The following is a 24,851-nucleotide window of genomic DNA, read 5'->3' on the forward strand; positions in this document are numbered from 1 at the left end:
CTTTAGGCTACTAAATGAACTGATCTGTTCTATAGGATTATGAACAATGTTATAAAGAGATGGGGGGGAAAAGATGATTTGAGATTTGGAAAAGTGATCTTAAGTTTTCATGCTAGTCATTACTGAGCAAGAGAAGGTTGTTTGTAAAGCCACTCCAAGTTCATGACAATAAAACTCTATCCTTCACATTTATAAAATAGATAAAATATAAAGAGACTTCTTATTGGGATGAGAGGGGACACTTCCCATCCTTTCTGGACTAAGGTTTCTGGCCTCTCTTCTCCCTCTCCTGGTTAGCAGAAAAAAGAATGACAAATTACTACAAAGTTTGGGGGAAGATGCTAGGTCATGTGGCCCAGGCCCTTCTATATGTTGCTTTATCTGATCTGCCCCTGCAGAGGAGCGTGCAGTGGTCCGAGCTGCCCAAGAGCAGGTGAGCAGCTCAGCTGCAGATCTACCGTCATGTTACCTGGTCTGTCTTCTATTTCTCTCTTACTGGTTTTTGACTCAAGAAGAAGAAAAGAGGATGTTATTTATCAAACTCTTAAAACTCTAACAATGGGCATTTTAAAACTGGTTTCCAAGAAATCCTAGCTACTAAAACTGAGAATTTATAGAAAGAAGCAGTCGTATTTGAATTATGAAGACTCATCTTTCCTGCCTGAATAGAAGCTGATATATATTAATGTTCGTTTTATCTGGTTGATCAAGAGAAGTAGGGTGGAACAAAAGACAAATTCTGCTAAGAGGCTAGAGGGAGGTTATTAGAGGAGAGATGCAGAAAAAGATGGAAGGAAGAATTTCCTGCATATTTTGCTCCATCATGTATATGATGCCATCATCGCTCTGAGAGCTAATGGAATGTGTGAAGCAGACATGAGAACCCATCTATGTTTTGCTAGCCCAGATACTGAAGAGATTTTTAAAAATAAAACAATCCGCTCTTCTCTTTTTTTATTTTCCCTAAGGAAAAATGTTGCCATGCATTGAATTTTTTTTCAATGAATTAAAAATATTTTAGAATTATCTCAATTTTATTTTCAGTAAATAGCAATATATATAACTCATAGGCAAAAGCTCCTTGAGGTCTTCAATAACTTCCAACTAGAACTTCAAAGAATCCTAAGAACTTCAAAGAATCCTAAGACCGAAACATATGAGAACCACTGACCTAAATCATGGTTCCATTTCAATACTTCACCTTTAGCATGCATCTCTCGTAGCTACGCAATGCATATTAGAATTGCTTTGAGAGTTTCTATCATTTTCCTAAATCTATACAAAGTTATAACATCCTAGGTCTCTATCATCTTTACCATCTATTTTTCCTGTCTCAATTCTCCTTACTCCTCTTTATATTTATCATACATTTTAATCCACTCAAGAATTTCCTGCCTCTTGGAATCCCCCTTTGGTTTCCCAATCCTCCCAGATCCGCATAAATTCCATGATGCCTTTTACAGGGTTACTCTATTTATCTATGCCCCATACAACTTCCTTAGCACACCTGATGTATAATCCCATTCTGTTGTCAATTCATTTTTCCTATGTAGCCCCTTGTATTCAAGTATCTTTTATCCTACTCACTTTTTCCCACTGTCTCCCTCTTTAGCATATGTATCCATTCCACCTTATCAATACCTTTAGTCACAAATGGAATCTATCACTGACCAATGAACCTGTTCTTTACCTACTCATGAAGTGGGATTTAAAGTGGGATTTAAGTGGGATATATCCCAATTTCCCTAAAAAAACTAAATGTTTATATTTCACCATCTTACATTTCTAACCCATTCACTTGCCTATATATTTATCCAAATGAATTAAGACCATTCAGAAAAAATATATGCGACCTACAGCAATACCATATACCAAAAGGTATGTAATAATGCGAAATTCCATTTATCCACATGACTGAAAAAGGTACATTTTAGTTAACATAAAATGTTAATTACAATTGACAGATAAACAAGCTAATAAGGAATTATAATGCTATAAAATAGCATTATAAAATAAATAGTTTTCAGAACACAAAACTCTACTGAGTTTCACCTAACACTTCTTTTAAGATTTAGAAGGCAAAGGCATGTCAGATCTTCCATTGAACATCAGGATACAGAATTAAAACATCTCCAAGGGCACAGTCTTTTACTTCCTTTTATATGCTGTAATGCAACTGGCAGAGACTTGGGCACATAAGACAGTCATAAATACTTGCTGAATTTCATATTATCATTTTGTCACTTAAACTCTTAAGAGTGAAATGCACAATATATCCCCCCAAAACAACAGAAGGAAATCCAACTTTCTTTAAACTTTCACTGACTTCAATTCTAGGTCAAAAGAGAGTTACCATACTTGCTTTTTTTTTTTTTTTTTAATATACTTGGTTTTTGATGATGAACCATTTTCATCTTTTGAGATAAAAGACTCATATCTAAAATAATGGCAACATAACTAATTTTTTGGCTTATTATTTGGCAAGGATTGGAACATATGGGAAAAGAACAATCAAGCTTAGTCCAGAATATTTAAAATGATTGTTAGGAGTCTAAATATCTTGGCTGGAACAAAAGCTGCTCATGAAGAGCCATGAATGTATGGCCCGTGATATCAAACAGGCAATGGTGAGAAAATCCAATGGCAGCAAGGAGAAAATATACCAAAGTACACAAAGAGAATACAAAGTAATTGAATCACGCTACTGTGTACCAAACCAATTGCTTTATAGAACAAAGTTTTGAAAAATAAAAGCCAATGTTAAGATTTTTAACAGAGAACCAGAAATCATAAAAAGTTACACCTGAAAAAATAGCCAAATACAAATTCCAGGACCAAAAAAACAAAATAACCCAAATTAAGGATTCATCAATGGACCAGTTTAATATATCATATAATGCTAAGGAGAGCACCAGCAAAGGGGAAACCACTCAGAATAAAGCCAGAGAAATAGGAGAATGAAAATACAGAAGAGAAGAGAAAAGATATAAAGTTTATAGTAAGAAAGTATATTTTGCATTTGGTTGGGAGTCCCAGATTTAGAGGAGAGAAAGGATAGAGGCAATATTTGAAGAGATTTGAATTTTGAATTTTCATTCTATATATTTAACAAGCTCAGTGAATTTCAAAGCAAACTCACTAAAAAGATATCCAAATCTCAATACAAAGTAAGTACAAAAAAAGCCACAAAGAGAAAGTTCTATGGAGTAGCCACTGAAAAAAAATACAAGTTACATCCAGAGAAAAGCAACAGTTAGAATCAGTCTTCTCTATAGCAATGCACAGAAACAGTCAAATCCTTTTTAAGCTGTGTTTATTCCAACAAAGCAAGGCTGGTTTAACATTTGAGAAATCAATATAATTTACCACCCGAATAGAATAAAAGAAAAATGATGATTATTTCAAGAGAATCATAACATGAAGAGAATCTTCATGATAAAAACAAAACAAAACCTCTTATAAACTAGAAGGGATAGAAGAGCTAATAAAATTTATCTCCCAAAACCTACAGTGATCACACTTAATAATGAAAGCTTTCCTTTGCAAAGAGGAATCAGAGGTTGGCTGTTATCATTATGTCCACTATCCTGGTACTGTTAGCTAGTTCAATAAGGCATACATGATGTCAAAGGTATAATGATTAGAATGAAAGAAACAAAAGCCATCAACATGTGGTATGATTTTGTACATAAAAAACATAAAAATTAAGACCCTTATAAGATCTCAACTTTGTCTTTCCATATATACATCCCTATATCAGACATGTCTTTTGTAATAACAACAACAAAAAAATTAAGTGCCTAGAAATAAATCCAGAAAAGATAAAGACCTACATAGAAGACAATTATTGAGAGACATCAAAACAAAAATGGAGAAATACGCCATCTTCATGGATTAAAAGACTCAATATCATAAAGATGTCCATTATCCCCAAATTTATCAGACTCCACAGAACCCCAATTAAAATCCAACAGGTCTGGGGGTGCCTGGGTGGCTCAGTGGGTTAAGCCTCTGCCTTAGGCTCAGGTCATGATCCCAGGGTCCTGGGATCGAGCCCCGCATCGGGCTCTCTGCTTGGCTGGGAGCCTGCTTCCCTTCCTCTCTCTCTGCCTCTCTCTCTGCCTGTCTCTCTGCCCACCTGTGATCTCTGTCTGTCAAATAAATAAATAAAAATTAAAAAAAAAAAATCCAACAGGTCTGTGTGTGTAAAGGGGATAGCTGGAGGCAATCTGACAAGCTAACTCTATATGGAATGTCAAAAATCCAGGAATAGTTAAAATATAAAGCCTTGGAAAGAAAGAATGGTTTTAGAGCAAGGATAAATAGAATAAGAGAATGAAATGGGCTGAGAAACAGATCCACACACATATCGTCAGCGATTTCTGGCAAGGGAGCAGAATATGAGAAAAGATGATCTTTTCAAAGGGTATTACTGGGAAAACTGAATATCTACATGGAAAGAAATAAAACTGGACTCCTACTGTACTGTGCATGATACACACAAATCAAATCCGATAGAGTAAAAACAATGAAGATTTTAGAAGTTAATATGGGAAAATATCCTCACGACTCAGAACATAAACTGACTATACTAAAATTGAAGCTGTGAAAAGACAAATTCACAGAAGGGAAAAGATATTTGCAACACATAAGTGGCTCATACACTGAACTATAGAGACAATAAATACAATTTCAACAATAGATCAATAAGAAAAATACAGAAGAAAAATGAGCAAGAGACATGAACAGACACTTCATAAAAGAGGAAACACATGTGGCCAATAAACTTCTGGAAAGATTCTAACCTTACTGTTTCAGGGAAATGCATATTTAAAAGGCAGTAAGATAACATTTCACATTTATAAGAATGGCTAAAAATTAAAAAAAAAACAAAAATACCAAATATCGAGTATAGGCTAGGCTGTGAAATAACACAGCTATAGAGGAGCTCGGCTACTTGGCAAACAATTTGATGTTATCTGCCAAAGCTGAAAATACAATTATTCTATGGCTCATAAATTCTATTCCTATGTGTTTTTTCTAGAAAAATGCACAAACATGTACATTAGAAGACACAGAGAGCTTCACACATTATTGTAATGCTCCCAAACTGAAAATAATCCACGTTTTTCAACATTAAAATGGATAAGTTATAGTATACACATTCAATAGAATATTATGTAGCAATGAAAACCAACAAACCATAATATGAATGGATGTGCCAAACATCATGTTGACTAAGGGAAGCCAGGCACAAAATAATACACATTATATGATCTGTTATAAATCAGTTTAAAAAAAAGTGATATTGCATATGACTTGAGGTGTTGTCACCCAAAAGGGGCACCTGGAAGGCGAAGACTTTTGGAGCAGAACCACTGACATTCCATTTCTTGACCTGAGTAGTGGTTACACAGGTTTGCATCCATTTATCAAAGTTGTTCTCTTACGTTTTATGCACTTTTCTGTATATCTGTTCCACTTCATATCAAAATGGCTTAAGGAAATTAAACTAAATAGCTTACCCCGAGACTAGCATCTGCCCATTATGAGAAAAAGCACAAGCCAGAACAGGAGCACAGTGCCCACTCAGTGTACTTTTATATTTTAATTCAAAACCTGCAAATAACAAGGCAAGAAAAATTAGCAAGCTGATTGTGCTTAGAATTTATTTTTAAGTCAAAACTATTTCACTCATTTATTAATAAATTATTAATAAATTATTATTAATAAATTATCTTTAAGTGCCTAAAGAATAAAAAAATGAAAAAAATCTTCATGCAACTCACGTATTGGAATGCAGTGTGATTAAGTGGTTTCCAATGTTCAGTAATGGGTAAAGAAAATGGTGCACACAGCAAATGTGGAGGGATTATAATGATCAAGTACTTTTAAAATCTTAAACTCTATAAAATACATAAAAATTTAACATTTTAAGCTAATCTAAAATTTTAAACTATTGGGGCGCCTGGGTGGCTCAGTGGGTTAAGCCTCTGCCTTTAGCTCAGGTCATGATCTCAGGGTTCTGGGATCAAGCCCCGCATCGGGCTCTCTGCTCAGCGGGGAGCCTGCTTCCCCCCACCACCCACCTGCCCCTCCACCTACATGTGATCTCTATCAAATAAATAAAATATTTAAAAAAATAAAATTTTAAACTATTAAGATAATCTTGGCATTTAATTTTTTAAAAAATATAAAATACATATTGGGGTGCCTGGTTGGCTCAATGGAGCATGCGACTCCTGATCTCAGGGGCATGAGTCTGGGTCCCATGCTGGGCATGGAGCCTACTTAAAAATAAAATAAGTATTAAAAAATATATATATACACAAGTATATATACACATATACCAATTGCCTGAATACCTAAAAAGAATCAAATTCCCCCAATACGTAAACAAAGATCAGTTTTTATTTTTTTAATTTTTTAAAAGATTTTATTTCTTTGACAGAGAGAGAAAGAGAGATAGCATGTGCAGACACAAGCAGGGGGAGCAGGAGAGGGAGAATCAGGCTCCCCACTAAGCAGGGAGCCCAATGCGGGGCTCAATCCCAGGACTCTGGGATCATGACCTGAGCCGAAAGCGGATGCTTAACCCACTGAGCCACCCAGGCACCCCACAAATATCAGTTTTTAAAATCTGATATCAAGCAAATATCTTCTCATTCCATAGATAAAAAATAATCAATGATAATTTATACATCCTATAATTCCAATTATATCTTATAATACTCCAACAAAGTACAGTAACACTATACTCCCTTTTGTGCTTTCTGTAATCACTGAAAAGAAATATCACAACTATTTTAAAGCTAAACCGAAGGAATTCAATAGTTTTTCATGACAACCTATAAAAATTACTATTAAGAAGTTGACCTGAGGAGACAAAATAAGTGAAAGCTATCAATTTCTCAGAATAAAAATTTTTTGAAGCATTAATTCCTCTTAAGATAACTGCATTTAATTAAACAAAAAGGTCATTAGAGTAGGTAAAAGCTTCAACAAATAGAAAAAAATGTATTATTGTTACTAAATATACACACTTTATTTCTATTCATAATAGGGAAAAAACATGTATTTTTATCTGGGAGAGGAAATGTAGTCCATGAAAGCACTATGAACATACAGATCAGGAGCTGGCACAATCAATCGAAGTTGAGTTGTAAACCACATGAAGACCAATAAAACTTGCAATACCGCCATAGGCTATATTCTCAAGTGTAAGATCCATAAGTCTATATACTCCTTCCTAACAAATAAGCAATTTAAAAAAAAAATATTTTATTTATTTGTCAGAGAGAGAGAGAGAGAGAGCGAGCACAGGCAGACAGAGTGGCAGGCAGAGGCAGAGGGAGAAGCAGGCTCCCCACAGAACAAGGAGCCTGATGTGGGACTTGGTCCCAGGACGCTGGGATCATGACCTGAGCCGAAGGCAGTGGCTTAACCAACTGAGCCACCCAGGCGTCCCACAAATAAGCAATTTAAAAAATTAGATGCAAATGATGATAAACACTTTATAAAAAGGCTTTAACGGTAAACTTAAAAAGTCTAAAGGTGTCCAAACTTAAGGGTTTAACAGCATAAACCATTAGATTTTTGAACAATTATTAAAGACATATTGAGAACATCCAATATATGACTATATTCATGGATTCTCATTAAGAATTTTACTTTGGCAGGAGTAAAAAGAAAGGATCGACCAACGAAAGCACCAGGTCCTCACCAGTATGTCATTGAACACATTTAAAAGAATGACTAAATATAACCTAACAGGCAATAAATTAACTGAATTTCCACAAAGAGAAATTTATTTTAATAAAATAAATACTTCCTGATAACGGGCCATTCTCTATGCACTGGTATAATGACAAAGATTTTCTCCTTGATCAAACTCTAGCTAGGGTCTTCTGAGCCCTCTTCTCAACTAAGGCCCTGAGTTTAGCTTATAAAGACTTAACATTAACCTAGTTTCTGACAGCTCAAGGCTGCAGGCCTAGGATAATCCTAGCCCCCTTAAAGTATCTGCCTGAGAAAACTCAAGGCTGCCAATAGAATTTGCTGTTCTTTCCAGCCAGAACCTGATGATAGGACCCCTATCTCCCACTCTCTGGGAGAGTAGGAGCCTAATCTGCCTAGGTGCCAGTTAGCAAACCCAGATGAGTTTCACATAGCCCCTATCCTTCCTGTTTGAAATTTTTCACTTCTCTGACTCTACAGAGCCCCACTGACCTCCCCTCCTTATTCCTCATTCTCCCTTCAAAATGCCAAGTCACCTCTGTATAAACTGAAGCTAAGTACCGTTCATGTTTGACTCTCTCCCAATTGCAATAGTATACTACTCGTGAAAATCTGTCCTTATATTTTAGTGTCCAGCTTTGTTTCTCTTTGACAATAACTGTAAACAACAAAATGTAGTTTGTAATTTAACTGAAGCTTTTTAGGTAACAACAAAGAATCTTTTTAGGCATCTGAAGCAAGATGGCCAATTGCCCATGTAATTTCAGAGTTCCCATTAAAATGATAGTGAAAGAATTAATAAAGAAATAAAAGCACATCAATGAAGAGAATGGAAAGAGAGGTGTCAGCAATCTAGAAACTGAAGCCAGTTTTGGTAAGGCAGAAAGCAAAATAACTGGTGAGGAAGTACAGAGGAGTAATAGCTCAGAGTGCAAAGGGAGGGGTGACAGCCCAGAAGAAAGTTAATCTGCCCTAGAATACCCCAAAAGACTTATCAACAGCTAGGGAAAAGGAAAATCAGGAGGACACAGATATCAACCTGAAAACAAAAAAGTTAGCAACAAGTCTATTGATAGAACACTTGGTGTCCACCTCCAATCCTTCCCTCATCCCATCCACAGCATGTTGCACAAAAGCCAGATGCTTCTCTCTAGGCAAAACATTTCTAGGGGAAAAGAATGGCTTTCTGGGGAGCTTTCTGGCAGCTCCAGGGCAATTCTCTAAGCCCCTGAACCGCTCCAGTCAGGGCCAACAACCTGCTTCCTCACCCTAAAGGGAAGCCAGCAATAGCAAACCACTATGTGCACAGAGCTTCTAAACATCTTATTATTGCCTAATTCTTAAATGTCAATGGAATACAAGGATCACCAGAATTTGAAGAAGTTTGTAACCATATGAAAGAGACCAGTGTAAACAAATAAAAAAAAAAGATTCAAGAGCAAACAAGGATAATCAGGAAACAGAAAGGAACAACAAAACAAAAACCTCTAACTGGTATCCTGAGTTTTGAGTTGACCTTGCATTCATAAAATAAAAGGAGGACACGGAGAAAAAAGAAACAGAGAAGAAGATGAACTTATTGAAATTGAAAATATGATGGAATAAAAAACACAAAAGGTTAAAAGATGAAGTTAAGGTGTGTTTCCAGAAAGTATGGAAAAGATAAAGAGAGAAATGTGGTGGGTGGGTGACACAGGGAAAGAAATCAAGGAGGTCCAACACTCAATTAATGAGAATTATTAAAAAGAGAAGAAATGGGGAAGAAATTATTAAAGAAATAACTTAAAGGTTTTCCGAACCTTTAACTTAAAAGTTTTCCGAAAATGAACAATGTGAGTTTCTTGACTGAAGGATCACCTGAAGGAACAGTGCATTACATGGAGGAAAGACCTCCCCCACACTGCCAAAAAATAGTCACCACAGTGAAAAAATTTTAAATATGGTGGGAAAACAATACTTATACAAACAGAAAACCACCAAGAGTTGCAAACAGATAAAGTGTAAGGTGGTTTTTCTGGTGAGCAGGAATGTGTGTGGCGGTAGCAGGGAGGTCATTATCAGCTGTGAGCATCCAATGACTAAATCATGTATATGTACGTCACTGCTCTGACTAAAAATTATTAATACATACTTTATAATACTTCTAGATATCCAGAGTTCCTTAAGTAAAAAGATGAATTAAAACAGAAATTCTATCTGATTCACAATTTTAGAGAACTACTGGTTGAATACACACATACATACCTAAGACATGGGTAAAAGAAACTACCCAAATTTTGATCTGGCAATCCTGACCACATGAGGCCAATCGAAAAAACTGAAGACCTTGCTCTCCATCTAAAAATGTAAATTTGTGAAAAATAAATACACAAGAATTGGTAAAATATTTAAAACAAAAAATTTTCAATTTCTTATATTGAGATCTGTTAACTCTATTCACTTAAACCATATTCAAAAGTGGTATTAACTAAACACAAACCATAGAATGAAATGCTAATTAAAGAATTTATTTTAAACAAGGTGCATCAAAGGATTATAACCCTGGCCACTGAACTTACTACAACAACTTGCCTTTTTATTTCCTTCCACTAAGAATGTAACTCAAGGGTATGGCCAATATTGAGCTACTAAGTCTGGGCCATCCTTCAACCCCATCTCAGAGTCTATAAGGCTAGCACTGATGGGAAAAATAAGGAGGAAAAGTTATGAGTGTTCAACATTTAATTATTCCCAACTTTTTTTTTTTTTTAAAGGATATACCCATTTCTTAAAAGCTTAGTCTATAATTCACATGGAAAAATAGAGATTTCCCCCCCCTTCGGCTGAATCAAGACAAAGGCTGGAATTTTAAATCCAAAATAACATTAATTCGGTCTATTTTATTTGGTAGAAATTATACAAATCAAGGAAAGTAATCAGTAAATTTGGTGTCACAAAAAACCCACTAGTTTTTAATGCTGAGATAATTTCAGTGTATAATTATATATACACTAGACAAGTTCCTAAATATTTGTAGCTAATGTATATATTGATATCATCAAGTCAATTTTACATGAGTCCCACCTAACTTCACAGATACAGTTCATCAAAGGAAGTTTTGGCACCGATACATACTAAGATACAACTATGTACATAAGCACAGGGGAGGCTTATTTGAAGTGATTTTTACCTGAAATCTAAAGGATAACTAACAGTGAACCAGCTGAAGGGTCCATATGGTAAAATGCTTGGAAACATCTTAGGAACATTCAAGGAACAAAAGGAGGTCAGTGTGGCAAGAGAATGTCTGAGACCAAGTGTGCGTTGAGAGGAGGCAGGCAAACAGGCAAACAATGTGTCTGGTACTTCCAGGCTTTGTGTTTTGGATCTGGCATTTTGTACCTTACCTTAATTTTATTTTAATCAGCCACTGCTGGGTTTGAAATAGGGGAGTGCCAAAACCATCCTGCCCACCTCTGGACTTGAGCTGTCCAGTAAGGTAGTCACTAGCCACATGTGGCTACTGGACACTTAAAATATGGCTAGGACAAATTTAAACGTGACATAATATACACAGCAGATTTCAAAAACCTAGTATCAAAAATAGTGAAATACCTTATGTGTTACTATCAATTATTGAAATATTTTATAGATGAGTAAAATTTTATCATGAAAATTAATTTCACCTATGACTAAAAAGTCTTAAATCTACAATGTAGCTCACATTATATTGCTAATAGGATAGAACTGGTGGTGGAATAGGACTTGAGGCAAGAAAAGCTGAACTTCATCCTACCACACAGGATGAAATAGAAGAGAGCTTCCCAATTCACCGTTCTCTATTTAAAACAAGAGTCTATCTATATTCAGTAGCTTGTATTTCTTCTTTTAAAAGCTAATTGTGTTGTCAAACATCTTATTTTATAAATTCAGCTTTTGGAAGATTAAATTAGTAAACTGAAAATTTAGCTTCTGTTTCCAATTTTTTAATTTCACACTTCTCTTTGAAGATCAATATACTGTATTTTAAAAATCCACAGCACAATCAATAGGGTGAGGTCCTCTAAATTATCATATTTAAGGAATCCAGATCTACTATACAAAGTTGAGTCATTCCCCAATGTATAAATAACCTGATTTTCCCTTATGATATTTCATGATTTCATTTTGATCAAATACAGAACAAGAATGATTCCTCAATAGGAATGAATTAAAAGGGCTTCTCATTTATTAAAGATGAAATGAAAATGAATAAAAGAATTAAAAGTTGTACACAAATTACAAATAGGAACTACTAGCGCTTTCAAGATTAAAATAACTAACCAGTAAATGGCTGTGAAGAAAAATCACAGCAGGTAATTCCAAGATCGTGTGCTTTTTCACTATGTAGACACCTCATTTTATCATCCCACACTGTTAAATCTCCACATGAGGAGCCAGTGACAAAGAGGTTTCCATTCGGAGAAAATGCACAGGCCACCAAGGAGCCATCTTTAACACTACCGCATCTGAAATAAAGCCAAAAAAAGGGCAGGGGGTTTCATTTATTTTGGAATATCTCTTACTTTATATTACAATTTCTAACAGCAGCTTACTATAGTAAAAACAGGAAAAATGGCTAATAGAGAACTAGAAAGGGCAACAGATGTCTATAGAAATATCATATGCTATGAACTAAGGCATGCTTTTCCAAAAAACAGGTTTAAACATTATCTTGAGTAATGTATTCAAGCCTAAGCTATATAGATCCAAACCAAAGTCCATGTAGCTTCATGTTTTTCCATATGGCAAGTCTGTATGAACGCATTAAAATCTATGAAACTTAACAAAAAAAGCTCTGACAACCAAAATATCAACTAAAGTTATACATTTTTTAAAAAGCTACTTTTATTGGAAAACATGTTATTAGGTCAAAAGTACTTTCAACTTTTGTATTAAAATCACCAAGAAGCATAACCTTCAAATATAAAATACAAATAAATATAAACTAGAAATATAAATTCTTTATGAAAAGAAAATGCTGTGAACAAGTTAAAATTATCTTGGGAAGATAAGGAGGCAATGTGCTGACAGTATTAATTTTAATTTTCTCAATTAGGAAAAATAAATTGGTAAAAGCCTAACAATTAGTGCAGGGTCCCATCCAGTACTATTGCAGTGTTATCTTTTTACAGCAGCATACATTAGGGAAGTAATGGCAGAGAGGCAGAATTCATCACCTGATAAGTGAAAAAGAAAATTTCTTAGTTGACAGCTATATTTCATTCATATAAAAAAACTTGAACGATTTCGTCTTTCTGAGCTGTCTCTTTAAATGGTTCATTAACGCCACTTAAATCACATCACCTTCTTCAACCCACAGACCTAATTCTGATGAGCAACAGTTGTGCTCTGAATGATCTAAGGACAGGAGAAAGTGTATTGGGCTATTTCTCTTGGTAACATTTAAAAGTTTATGGTGTTTAATGTACTTAATGTCACTGAACTGTACACTTAAAAATTATTAAAATGGTCAACTTTATGTGATATATAGCTCACCATAATAGACATAAAAGTACATAGATTTCATGTTGGCAAGTTGCAACAGAACAATACCAGTTTAAATTAATTGATGTATTTTCGTCTAAAAGGAGTTTTTCAGGTGGTTTTTTGTTTTGTTTTGTTTTAATGACAACACCACACTAATCACAAGGTTCCTTTTTCTGGGGTTGATCATTTCCCTAGGTAGAATCCCAGTCAGGAAACAGCTGTGTTTCTCAGGAGAGACTTACCTACCATTACTCTATTACTGCAAATGCTTGAGTCACAAGTGACAAAAATAAATCCTAAAATTACTGAATCTTATTCAAAAGACTGTTTTCTTCATCTAGCTCTTAAAGTAAAAATCCATAAAAGTCTAACAAGATTAACGTGTATTTTACAAGAGAAAGATTGGAGATTTAAAACTCTCAGGGCTAAGCAAATCTACTACAAAAACCATAAAAACATTTTTTTTTATGACCTTCAGAAGACAGGTCAAAATGCCTTTCCTTGCGATTTCGGAAAATTATCTGGTCCTTAAAGTCATCAAAATATATTTCTTTCTGTCTTTCTTTCTTGACAAACTTGTTAATAGGGTTAAAAACGGAAAGGGTTTAAATATTCATACCTATATAACTTGTATGACTGGGCGTTCCATAAAACAACTGTTCCGTCAGCTGCACCTGATACCAAACAAGTGGAGTCTGGGGAAAACTGGCAAACCCTCACGGGGCTACCAGTGGGCTGTTCCATCACTGCCAAAGTCTCTCCATTCTGAGTATTCCATAGGACAGTGGTACCGTCTGTTGAACAGGAAGCCAAAATGTGGCCTGAAGGGGAGAAACAGCAGCAGTGGACAGCATAGGTGTGAAACTTCAATGGCGAGTGGGGCAGCTCGGTAAAGTCACTTAGGGAGTACAGACGAATTGTTTTGTCCAAAGAGCAAGTAGCCAAGAGAGAAGAGGAGAACGCACAGCAGTTGACATCATCACCGTGATCGGCTAAGGTATGAATTAGTTTCACCATATTCTTTATTCGAAGTAAGATGTCCTGCAATTTTTAAATAAAGGTTACTTCATCCTTAGAGTCAAATAAATGCAACTCAAATCCGTAGAAAAGAGTCAAAATCAATTTAAGGATTTGCTCAGTGAAAGCTCCTACATTCATATTTTTAAAGGACAAACTATTGTACCTGAAATAAGAATAATTTGGAGAGAAAACACCAGTAAGACCATAAACTCTAACGATAATCACAGTCACACCTGACACACCAATAAATTTCAATTAACTCCTGAGAAAGAACGCTGTCAAATAACGTCAAACTGATTTGACACTGAACATCCAAAACACTGGGTGTTTATTTCACCTCTGAAGCCCTTCCCTTAACTAATTATTTCTCAAAAATGTCTCACTCCAGATCTGCTAATCCCAACTCAAAAAGATTTTCCACTCTTAAAAAACTGTCCAGCAGCTCCTTCCACAGAATGGAGCCAAGGAGACAGCTCTGCCTTTCAGATGCATTAACTGTACCTTTCACTCATAAAAACTAAGAAATGGTTTCATTCAAAATTTCAGTGGCAGTGCTGCAAGCTCCTATGTCCTGGTGTGCCACCTTGTCTGATAACGAATAAAATGATAGAAAAGATTTGAGGTGAAGAACCAATTTAATAAATCCAAGGACACCAAGAGAAGGAAACCAAAGATAAAGAGTGGCAAAAAAATGAACATAGCCAAACTAAACTTAAGAACAAATTTAAGAATTTAGATTAAAATCCAAACCCTTCCTCAAAGCTTACAAAATACTCTATGTATCTGGCTCTTCACCACCTACTTCTCAGATCTCAAGTCTTGCCCCTTTCCCTTTCCCTCATTTCCTTCCAGCCTGCCTGGTCAAATGGATTCTTAGATCTTGACAAGGCTGTTTCCTCAGGCTGAAATTCTCTCCCCTTTGCTTTTGGGATCCTATTTTTCATTCAGATCTCAACTCCAGTGTCTCTCCTCGGAAAGGGTTTCCCAGTCTAAAACAGCCACCTTCCAGGCTAACATATTACTCTGTTTCAATCCTCAGTGTAGCAATTACCACCAAGGATGTAATTGTTGTCTCTCCACCACGAGGATGTAAATTCCAAAGGAGTGGAGATCTTGTCCATCTTGCTCATTTCTTTATCCATAGCACATAAAACAGTGTCAGAACCTAATATGCTCAAATAAATATTTGTTGATTTTTTTCCAAACCCACTTGAATTCCACCTCTATCATATATGAACACAATATAAAATTGGAAAATTTAAAATAAAGCTACCAACACTAAAAATAGAAAATTCAGCAGTGGAAAATAATGCAAAATGAAATAATAATCAGGTCTGAAGGAATAGTTATACCCTCAGATTGTAATTCGCAATCTCTTGTTGCATTGTTATTTGCAGAATTCTTTACAAATACATGGAAGACATCTATATTCATTGTATCCCAAAACTTCAGCGTTTTTTTCCCCAAATTTCAACAACGTCTAAAAAACAAGCCAAGATAAAACAAAACAAAACAAAAACCCCACAAGGGGCACCTGGGTGGCTCAGTGGGTTAAGCCTTTGCCTTCGGCTCAGGTCATGATCTCAGGGTCCCGGGATCGAGCCCCACATCGGGCTCTCTGCTTGGCAGGGAGCCTGCTTCCCCCTCTCTCTCTGCCTGCCTCTCTGCCTACTTGTGATCTCTCTCTCCCCCTGTCAAATGAATAAAATCCTTAAAAAAAAAAACAAAAACCCACAAAATGTCCTCGTGGATTGTCACCTGTATTACCGCACGGAAAACAAGCAAGATCATGAGGTCTTTTTGAAGAACTCCCAAATCCCAAGACACTAGGTAATCTTGCAAACAAACTTCGGCTTCCACACCCCTGTGGCACTCAGCTCCCTTTGAAGTTCCAGACCAAACAGATGGTAAAATAGACACATAATCACTTAATCAAAGTCTCTTTGAAAAGCACTCTCATTGGGACGCCTGGGTGGCTCAGTGGGTTAAGCCGCTGCCTTCGGCTCAGGTCATGATCCCAGCGTCCTAGGATCGAGTCCCACATCGGGCTCCTTGCTCAGCAGGGAGCCTGCTTCTCCCTCTGCCTCTGCCTGCCACTCTATCTGCTTGTACTCGCTCTCTCTCTCTCTCTCTCTCTCTGACAAATAAATAAATAAAAATCTTTATAAAAAAAAAAGAAAAGCACTCTCACGCCTAACACCACCTGCCTCGTCGGGGTGCGAGCGTCCGTCCACTGAGCCGTCAGGCCGAAGAGTCAGTCCCTGGGCTGGTCAACTCGTCAGTTGTCAACACACGAATCCCTATTTAATCCAAAGCAAACCGGAAATGTGCCCCAAATCTTCCAACATAAAGCCCCGCGACTTACTCCCCCGCACGCAGTGACCCCCCGCGTGCAGTGCACCCCACTCTTATAGTCGGCCGGTCCTCAGCGAACTGAGCCACCCGGGCAGGCGGACTGACAGTTGCCGGAGAGCCGGGCCTTCCGGGGCGGCGGCATCCGACTCGGCCCAGCTGGAGTATCCACGCAACGCCCGCAGGGCCGCCCCGGGCTCTGGGCCCCGGCCCTGGGCGCATCACCGCGCCCCGCTCCCCTCCTAGTTCTGGCCCGCCCCCCGTCGCGCGCTTCGAACCAGACTTCGAGAACCAGACCCCGAGTAGGGAGGCTCCGCGAGCTGAGCCTAGCCGTGCTTTCCCACCTGCCGCCGCCGCTGCTCAACCGGCCCACGGACGCGGCCACGTCCACCTCCAAGACCCGAGCCGTGCGGGATCCACCCTCAGGTGCCCCCAGGCGCGCGAGGACCACGCGACGCGCAGGTGAGGCGGGCGGGGCTGGCAACCGCGGAAACCCGCAAGAAAGAAAACAGGCCCCGCCCCCCGGACACGCCTCGCTCCAGGGCGCATGCGTGGCCTCCCACCCTCAGCGGCGGGCGTCTCTTAGTACTGGCCTTAGATCGACCCGAGTTCGTTTTGGGAAGAGAGTTTATTCGCAGTTTTTTCCCAACGGGGGAAGCTGAAGTCCCAAGGCTCAGCAAGTGCCTGAAATATGGTTTTAAAGGTGACATTGTATCCACTCTCTGGTTATTGCAGCTCAGGGTTTTTTGAATCTCCTTCCTCTCTGGTATTTCTCCCCTGGATTCTGTTCTCCTCTAGCCTCCATGATTGCCCTTTTCTGTTTAGGCTAGCTCTACCCTCAGCCGTCCATAACCTGGTGTTTTCTGCCATCTTTGTGCTAAGGTTTCCCATATCTCTTCAGGGCGGTCCGCTCGCCCCTGAACCCCAGAGCCCTTTTCACTGGACAGAAACCAATTCCCAGGTACAGAAAACAAGCAGGTGGTTGCCAAAGGTGGGGCATGGGCAAAATAGGGGAAGGGGATTAAAAGATTAAAATTTCCAGCTATGAAATAAGACGCGGGGAGACAATGTACAGCATAGGGAATATAGTTAAAATATGTGACAAATTTGTATGGTGACGGATGGCAGCTAGATTTATGGTGATCACTTCAAAATGTATATAAATGTTGAATCATTGTGTGAATAACTGGAACTAATATAACGTTGTATGTCAACTACACTTAAAGCCCACTCAGAGGTAATATTTCCTTTTAGTCTTTCAAATAGATACCAATAATTTTACAAAAAAAGTCCTGCGAACTGTCTTTTTAAACTTAAACTTACATCCTGAGTATTTTCCATGTCTGAGATTTCTCCAGTAGCTTCATTATTCCCTGCATAAATTCACACTTCTAGAATCATACCATAATTTAGTTAACATTTTCCCCGTTGTTGGATGGTTGTTTACATATTTTTGTGATTATAAATAATACTGGATTAGATGGCTTTGTACATAAATCTTTATCCACATTCATGAACATTTACTAATTAAATTGTTAAGTAGAAATGGAGGGGCGCCTGGGTGGCTCAGTGGGTTAAGCCTTTACCTTCAGCTCAGGTCATGGTCTCCGGGTCCTTTGATCGAGTCTGGCATGGGGCTCTCTGCTCAGCGGGGAGCCTGCTTCCCCTTCTCTTTCTGCCTGCCTCTCTGCCTACTTGTGAAATAAATAAATCTTTTTTAAAAATTTTAAAAAATAGAAATGGAATTACTGGACATAAGGGTGTAAAAATTCCTAATTACTGCCACATTGCTTTTCAGAGGGGTTGTATGGTTTGCACAACAACATATGGTTGTACCTGTCTCTCTTCATTCTTGACAGACTTGATAATATTTATCTTCACTAATTTGATGAGCAAATTTGTTATAATTTGTTATAATATTGTAATAAGTAAACTATGTAAAAGTAACTCTGCCTACACATGCCAGTCTTTTAGCCCAGAGACCTCTAGGCCCGTATGGTTTCAGGGAAAGGCAACTTTAGAGAGAAGCCTTCTTGTGGCTGGTCTCTAGTCTATAGATTTGCAATTTATGAGATGATAATTAAAATATCTTGCCAATATAGTAGAGAAACATTTTAAGAATGTGTAGAGATCTTTGATCACATAAGTGAGCTGGTTATCTTATTTTACACAACAGATAGAGTATCAAAATAGTTGGAACTTGAACTTAGAATCTTAAAGATTCATATTTTATGCATTTTTTGCTTTAATTATATAACTGTGGTCAATAATTAATCCTATTTTATCTTTACTTTCCAATTGTTCTTTGTAATAATATCAGCTGGGGGAGAGGAAGTGGGACAGGGAGAAGCAGACTCCCCTCAGAGAAGGGAGCCTGAAGCGGGGCTTGATCCCAGGACCCTGGGATCATGACCTGAGCTGAGGGCAGATGCTTGACCAACTAAGCCACCAAGGCACCCCAAGTTTCATGTTTTTTTTATTACACAAGAAAGTATGACATGGGCGCCTGGGTGGCTTAGTGGGTTGGTGCCTCTGCCTTCGGCTCCAGTCATGGTCTCAGGGTCCTGAAATCGAGCCCTGCATCAGGCTCTCTGCTCAGTGGGGAGTCTGCTTACCCCTCTCTCTCTGACTGCCTCTCTGCCTCCTTGTGATTTGTCTGTCAAATAAATAAATAAAATCTTTAAAAAAAAAAAAGTATGACAGACACTGATGTCCCTTTTGGACAGTTCTCCTCTGGACAATTATTCAGAAGCCCCGCAGCAGCTTTTGTCTCATGTGTCACTGCTCAGAATTGTATCACATGCCATATGTTAAGCAATCACTTTCAAGAGTAATGGAATTGCCATTAATTAAGATTTACCCTCCTGGGGCGCCTGGGTGGCTCAGTGGGTTAAGCCGCTGCCTTCAGCTCAGGTCATGATCTCAGAGTCCTGGGATCGAGCCCCGCATCGGGCTCTCTGCTCGGCAGGGAGCCTGCTTCCTCCTCTCTCTCTGCCTGCCTCTCTGCCTACTTGTGATCTCTCTGTCAAATAAATAAAATCTTAAAAAAAAAAAAAAAAAAAGATTTACCCTCCTGAGGCTGGAAAAGGACCCACTTTCCCCTGAAGCATATAGTCAACCAACATCTACTAGAGTAGGTGGAAGGAAATCAGGAGACAAGACAGCTACTGCATACATTAAAGTATTTTCCATGTGGAAAATATCTATATAATAGAAAGCTATTTAACTCAATAGATGTTAAAGTAAGCCACATCTCAATTGTTATGCCTCAATCTTTAATCCTTCTTAAATAGCGTTATTCAGTATATTCACCAGTTAATATTTACCAGCTAAATTTACCATACTTGGTTAGGTCTTTTTTTTTTTTCTAAGACTTTTTTATTAGAGAGAGAGAGCATGCCCTCACATGATAGTTTTGAATGGCTGAATAGAATCTGTTTTTAAAAAGTCATTCTTATACTAAAAAGAATTGAGATTTGCTATAATGAAAATATTCAGAAAAGTGTATTACAAATGCTGAAAGCAATATTTAAAAAGGAGTTGTAAACATATTTTAAGAATTGGAGGAATCCCTTGGGGCGCCTGGGTGGCTCAGTGGGTTAAAGCCTCTGCCTTCGGCTCAGGTCATGATCCCAGGGTCCTGGGATCGAGCCCCACATCGGGCTCTCTGCTCAGCAGGGAACCTGCTTCCTCCTCTCTCTCTCTGCCTGTCTCGCTGCCTACCTGTGATCTCTATCTGTCAAATAAATAAATAAAAATCTTAAAAAAAAAAAAAAAGAATTGGAGGAATCCCTAGAATAAGTATACAGCCTCTCAAAACATTATACTGTTTCCATACAAACCTATGTTGTATGCCTCATTATAATAATGCCTCATTATCCTTTGGTGATCTAATGAACTCACTGAGCTTTCTTTTCACTTCAGAACCCAAGATATATTCCCAGTTGGCTCTAAGCCTTAGGCCTCTATCATTCACTACCGAATTCTCCCTCAAGATTCACCATATTCTTTGATATCTACTACCATGATTATTAGGGGTGTTTTTTCATTAAAGGACATGGTAAGGATTCTGTTTGGGGAGGATTAGAGTACCCTTAGAAATCGAGCTTGATACTTGGTTTAAAATTTAATTAAAATCTTTTTTTTTTTAGTTAATAATGGGGGCACCTGGGTGGCTCAGTCAGTTAAGAGGCCAACCCTTGATCTTGTCTCAGGTCATGATCTCAGGGTCATGGCATTGAGCCCACATCAGGCTCCTTGATCAGCAAGGAATCTGCTTAAGGATTCTCTCTCCCTCTGCCCCTTCCCCCTGCTCGTTTGAGTGCGTGCATGCTCTCTCTCTTTCTCAAATAAATAAATCTTAAGAAATAAGAAAAAGTTCAAGAATGAACTACATATAACTTATACCTCACAACACTTTTATTTAGTCATCCAAAGACAACAACCCGAATGATTTTCACATGTATGGTCGAGGTAGAGAAATAACAAACCAATCTCAGATACTAATTTTGGCATTGCTTCCCCCTTGATTTATCTTTTTTTTAAAGATTTACCTATTTATTAGAGAGAGAGTGGGAGGGAAGGACAAGGGAGAGGGAGAGAGAATCTCAAGCAGACTCCCTGCTGAGTGCAGAGCCCTACCTTGGAGCTCCATCTCACAACCCTGAGATCATGACCTGAACTGAAATCAAGAGTCAGCTGTTTAACCAACTGAGACACCCAAGTGCTCCTGCCTTCCCCCTTGATTTAAATGCGAAGGTGCAAAATTCTCTTCCAGTGAAGGTCCAGAGGATCCAAATTAGCTTTTCCTTTAACCCTGTATTTAGCCAACTCCTTACCCACCACACTTCCAAGCACTACTTTTGCTATAGTGACTCATAAATCTACACAAGTCCCAGCAATACCTGAGAATTCTCAGTATCTTCTATTCACCTGCATATACCTAAGCTTTTTCTTTAGCAGTATCAGTGCTTCCAGCTAACTAGAGCAAACACAAATGTTTCATCTCCTGAATATCGCTGGCTGAAAATAAAATTGGGTGCAGTTTTTACAGTCCCTAGAAAGCAGACAGGGTTAGAAACGACATGTACATTAAAAAAACAAACAAACACAAAATGCGCATCAAACTTGAAGCTGCTAATATGAGAAGATAAATTGCTTGATACTTTTCAAAACATGGTATTCAAATTCTAAAATCCGTAATAAATTGTTAGTGAAAAATAATACAAATATTGAACACTCACTGGGAGGTAGGGAAAAAGAATCCTTTTTCACTGCTGGTAGGTGTGTAGACTGGTGCAATCATCTGGAGAGCAGTATGGTAACAGCACAGAACGTGTGCATATGCCTAACCTGTGTACATCCTAGAGAAACTTTTATCACACAGTTTGCTTTCTATTGCTGTGTAACAAATTACTCAAAACCAAGTGACTTAAAACAACAGTATTTATTATATCATAGTTTCTGTGAGTCAATAATTCAGTAACATATAGAAATCAGTTCCATTGCTACATACTAATAATGAGCTATCAAAAATTAAGAAAATAATCCTATTTACAACTGCATCAAAAAGAATACCTAGGAAGAAATTTGACAAAGGTGAAAAACCTGGAAACCAAATACTACAAATATTGTATTGATGAAAGACACAAATAAATGGAAAGATAAGATATTCCATGATCATGGATTGGAAGAATTAATATTGTTAAAATGTCCATAGTATATAAAGCAATCTACAGGTTCAGTCAATCCTAGTCAAAATACCAATGGCATTTTTCACAGAAATAGAACAAGCTGAAAATGTGTTTAGAAACACAAAGACCTGGAATAGCCAAAACAATCTTGAGAAAGAAGAACAAAGAGCTGAAGGCATCATGCTTCTGGAATTCAAAGTATAATCCAAAGCGATGGTAATCAAAATAGTACAGTACTGGCACAAAAGCAAACATTTAGATCAGTGGAATTGACTGGAGGGCCCAAAAAATAAACCCATGCATATATGGTCAATTAATTTATGACCAAGGAGGAAAGAATACACAATGGGGAAGATAGTCTCTTCAATAAATGGTTTTGGGAAAACTAGACAACTACGTGCAAAAGAATGAAAGTGGACCATTATCTTATGCCATATATAAAAATAAATTCAAAATGGATTAAAGACTGGAATATAAGACCTGAAACCATAAAACTTCTAGATGAAAACATAGCTCTCTAACATCGATCTTGCAATATCTTATTGGACCAGTCTCTTCAGGCAAGGGCAACAAAAGTTAAAATAAACAAATAGGATTCCATAAAATAAAAAGCTTTTGCATAGTGAAGGAAATCACTAACAAAACAAAAAGGCAACCTATTGCATGGGAGAAGATATTTGCAAGTCATACATCCAAAAAGGGGGTTAATATCCAAAATATATGAAGAATTCACACAACAGAATGCAAAAAAAAAAAAAAAAAAAAAGACATTTTTTCCAAAGAAGACATATAGATGGCCAATAGCCACATGAAAAGTACTCAACATCACTTATCATCAGGGAAATGCAAATCAAAACAATGAGATACTACCTGACAATGGTTAGATTGGCTATTATCAAAAAGACAAAGTATTGGTCAGGATGTGGAGAAAAGGGAACCCTTGTATACTGTTGGGAATATAAATTGGTGCATCCCCTATGGAAAACGGTAGGGAAGTTCTTAAAAAAAAAATTAAAACCCACAACACAATCCAGCAATTCTATTTCTGGGTACTTATTTGAAGAAAACAAAAACACCAATTTGAAGAGATATATGTACCCCTATGTTCGTTGTAACAATAGCCAAGATATGGTAGCAACTCAAGTGTCTGTCAACAGATGAATGGATAAAAAAGATAAGGCACACACAAGTATTACTTAGCCATAAAAAACAATGAAATCTTGCCATTTGTGACAACACAGATGGACACAGAGAGCATTATGCTAAGTGAAATAAATCAGGCAAAGAAAGACAAATACCATATGATTTTACTTTTACGTGGAAAAACAAAACAGAAACAGATTCATAGATACAGGAAACACACTGTTACCAGAGGAGAGAGGGGTTGGGGAGGCTGAAATAGGTGAAAGGGGTCAAGAGGTACGAACTTCCAGTTATAAAATAAAGTCATGGGGATGTAATGTACAGCATAGGGAATATAATCAATATTATAACTTTGTATCATGGCAGATAGTAGCTACATTTATTGTGCAGATCATTTCATACTGTATAAAAATATCAAATCACTATGATGTACACTTGACACTAATATGTCAACTATCCTTTAATTAAAAAACAACAACAACAACAACAACAAAATCCCCAGGAGCGGCTTAGCTGGGTAGTTTTGGCTCAGGATCTTTTGTGAAATTGTAGTCCAGATGTTGGCTGGGGCTCCAGCCAATCGAGCATTTAACTTGGGCTGTAGGATCCACTTCTAAGATGCAGCAGGCATATGGTTTGCAGGTTGATGCTAGCTATTGGCTGTTCCAGAGCGCCACTAGTGTCCTCATAACACAGTAGATGGGTTTATCCAGAGCAAATGTTCCAAGAAAACAAGGTGGAAGCGGAAATGTATCTTATGACCTAATCTGGGAATTCATAGGCTATCACTCTGCCACATGATGTTGGTCACACAGGCTAAGCCTGATACAGTGTGGAAAAGGATTATACAAGGGCATGCGTACCAGAAAATGAAGGTCCTCTGGAAACACCTTGGATATGTATGACAACATTCACTGCAGTATTATTTGCAGTGACAAGAAATTGCAAGCAACTCAGGTTTTCATTCTTTCCTTTTTTTTTTTTTTAATGTTTATTTATTTGAGAGAGAGCATGAGTGAGCAGGGGGTAGGGGCAGAGGGAGAAGCAGCGAATCTCCAAGGACCCTCCCCACCGAACGCAGAGCCTGATCTGGGGCCTAATCCCAGGACCCTGAGATCATGACCTTAGGCAAAAAATCAAGAGCCAAATGCTTAACTGACTGAGCCACTCAGGTGCCCCTTAGTTTTCATTCTTTTTTTTTAAAAGATTTTATTTATTTATTTGACAGAGAGAGAGATCACAAGTAGGCAGAGAGGCAGGCAGGGAGAGGGGTAAGCAGGCTTCCCGCTGAGCAGAGAGCCCGATGCAGGGCTCCATCCCAGGACCCCGGGATCATGACCTGAGCCTAAGGCAGAGGCCTCAACCTACTGAGCCACCCAGGCACCCCAGGTTTTCTTA

The 24,851-nt window shown here is 37.8% G+C and overlaps 1 protein-coding gene across 6 annotated transcripts in view; it reads right to left on the minus strand.

Annotated features, from left to right (window-relative positions):
• Positions 1 to 17,122, minus strand: part of WDSUB1 (WD repeat, sterile alpha motif and U-box domain containing 1) — a 49,189-nt gene extending 32,067 nt beyond the window's left edge. Inside the window, exons 1-5 of one of the 6 annotated variants that reach the window (XM_047721873.1) lie at positions 16,982 to 17,122; positions 13,865 to 14,286; positions 12,040 to 12,224; positions 9,982 to 10,074; positions 5,526 to 5,619 (exon numbers count right to left, since the gene is read on the minus strand). In XM_047721873.1, the coding sequence (XP_047577829.1) occupies positions 5,526 to 5,619; positions 9,982 to 10,074; positions 12,040 to 12,224; positions 13,865 to 14,262 (770 nt within the window). In that variant the 5' untranslated portion in view covers positions 14,263 to 14,286; positions 16,982 to 17,122. Of the gene's footprint in view, positions 1 to 5,525; positions 5,620 to 9,981; positions 10,075 to 12,039; positions 12,225 to 13,864; positions 14,287 to 16,472; positions 16,531 to 16,961 lie in introns of those variants that run through there. The other 5 variants (XM_047721875.1, XM_047721872.1, XM_047721874.1 and 2 more) reach the window with 5 other exon arrangements.
• Between the last annotated feature and the right edge of the window lie 7,729 nt (positions 17,123 to 24,851).

This window comes from Lutra lutra, chromosome 3 (assembly GCF_902655055.1).
Source record: "Lutra lutra chromosome 3, mLutLut1.2, whole genome shotgun sequence".
NCBI lineage: Eukaryota > Metazoa > Chordata > Mammalia > Carnivora > Mustelidae > Lutra > Lutra lutra.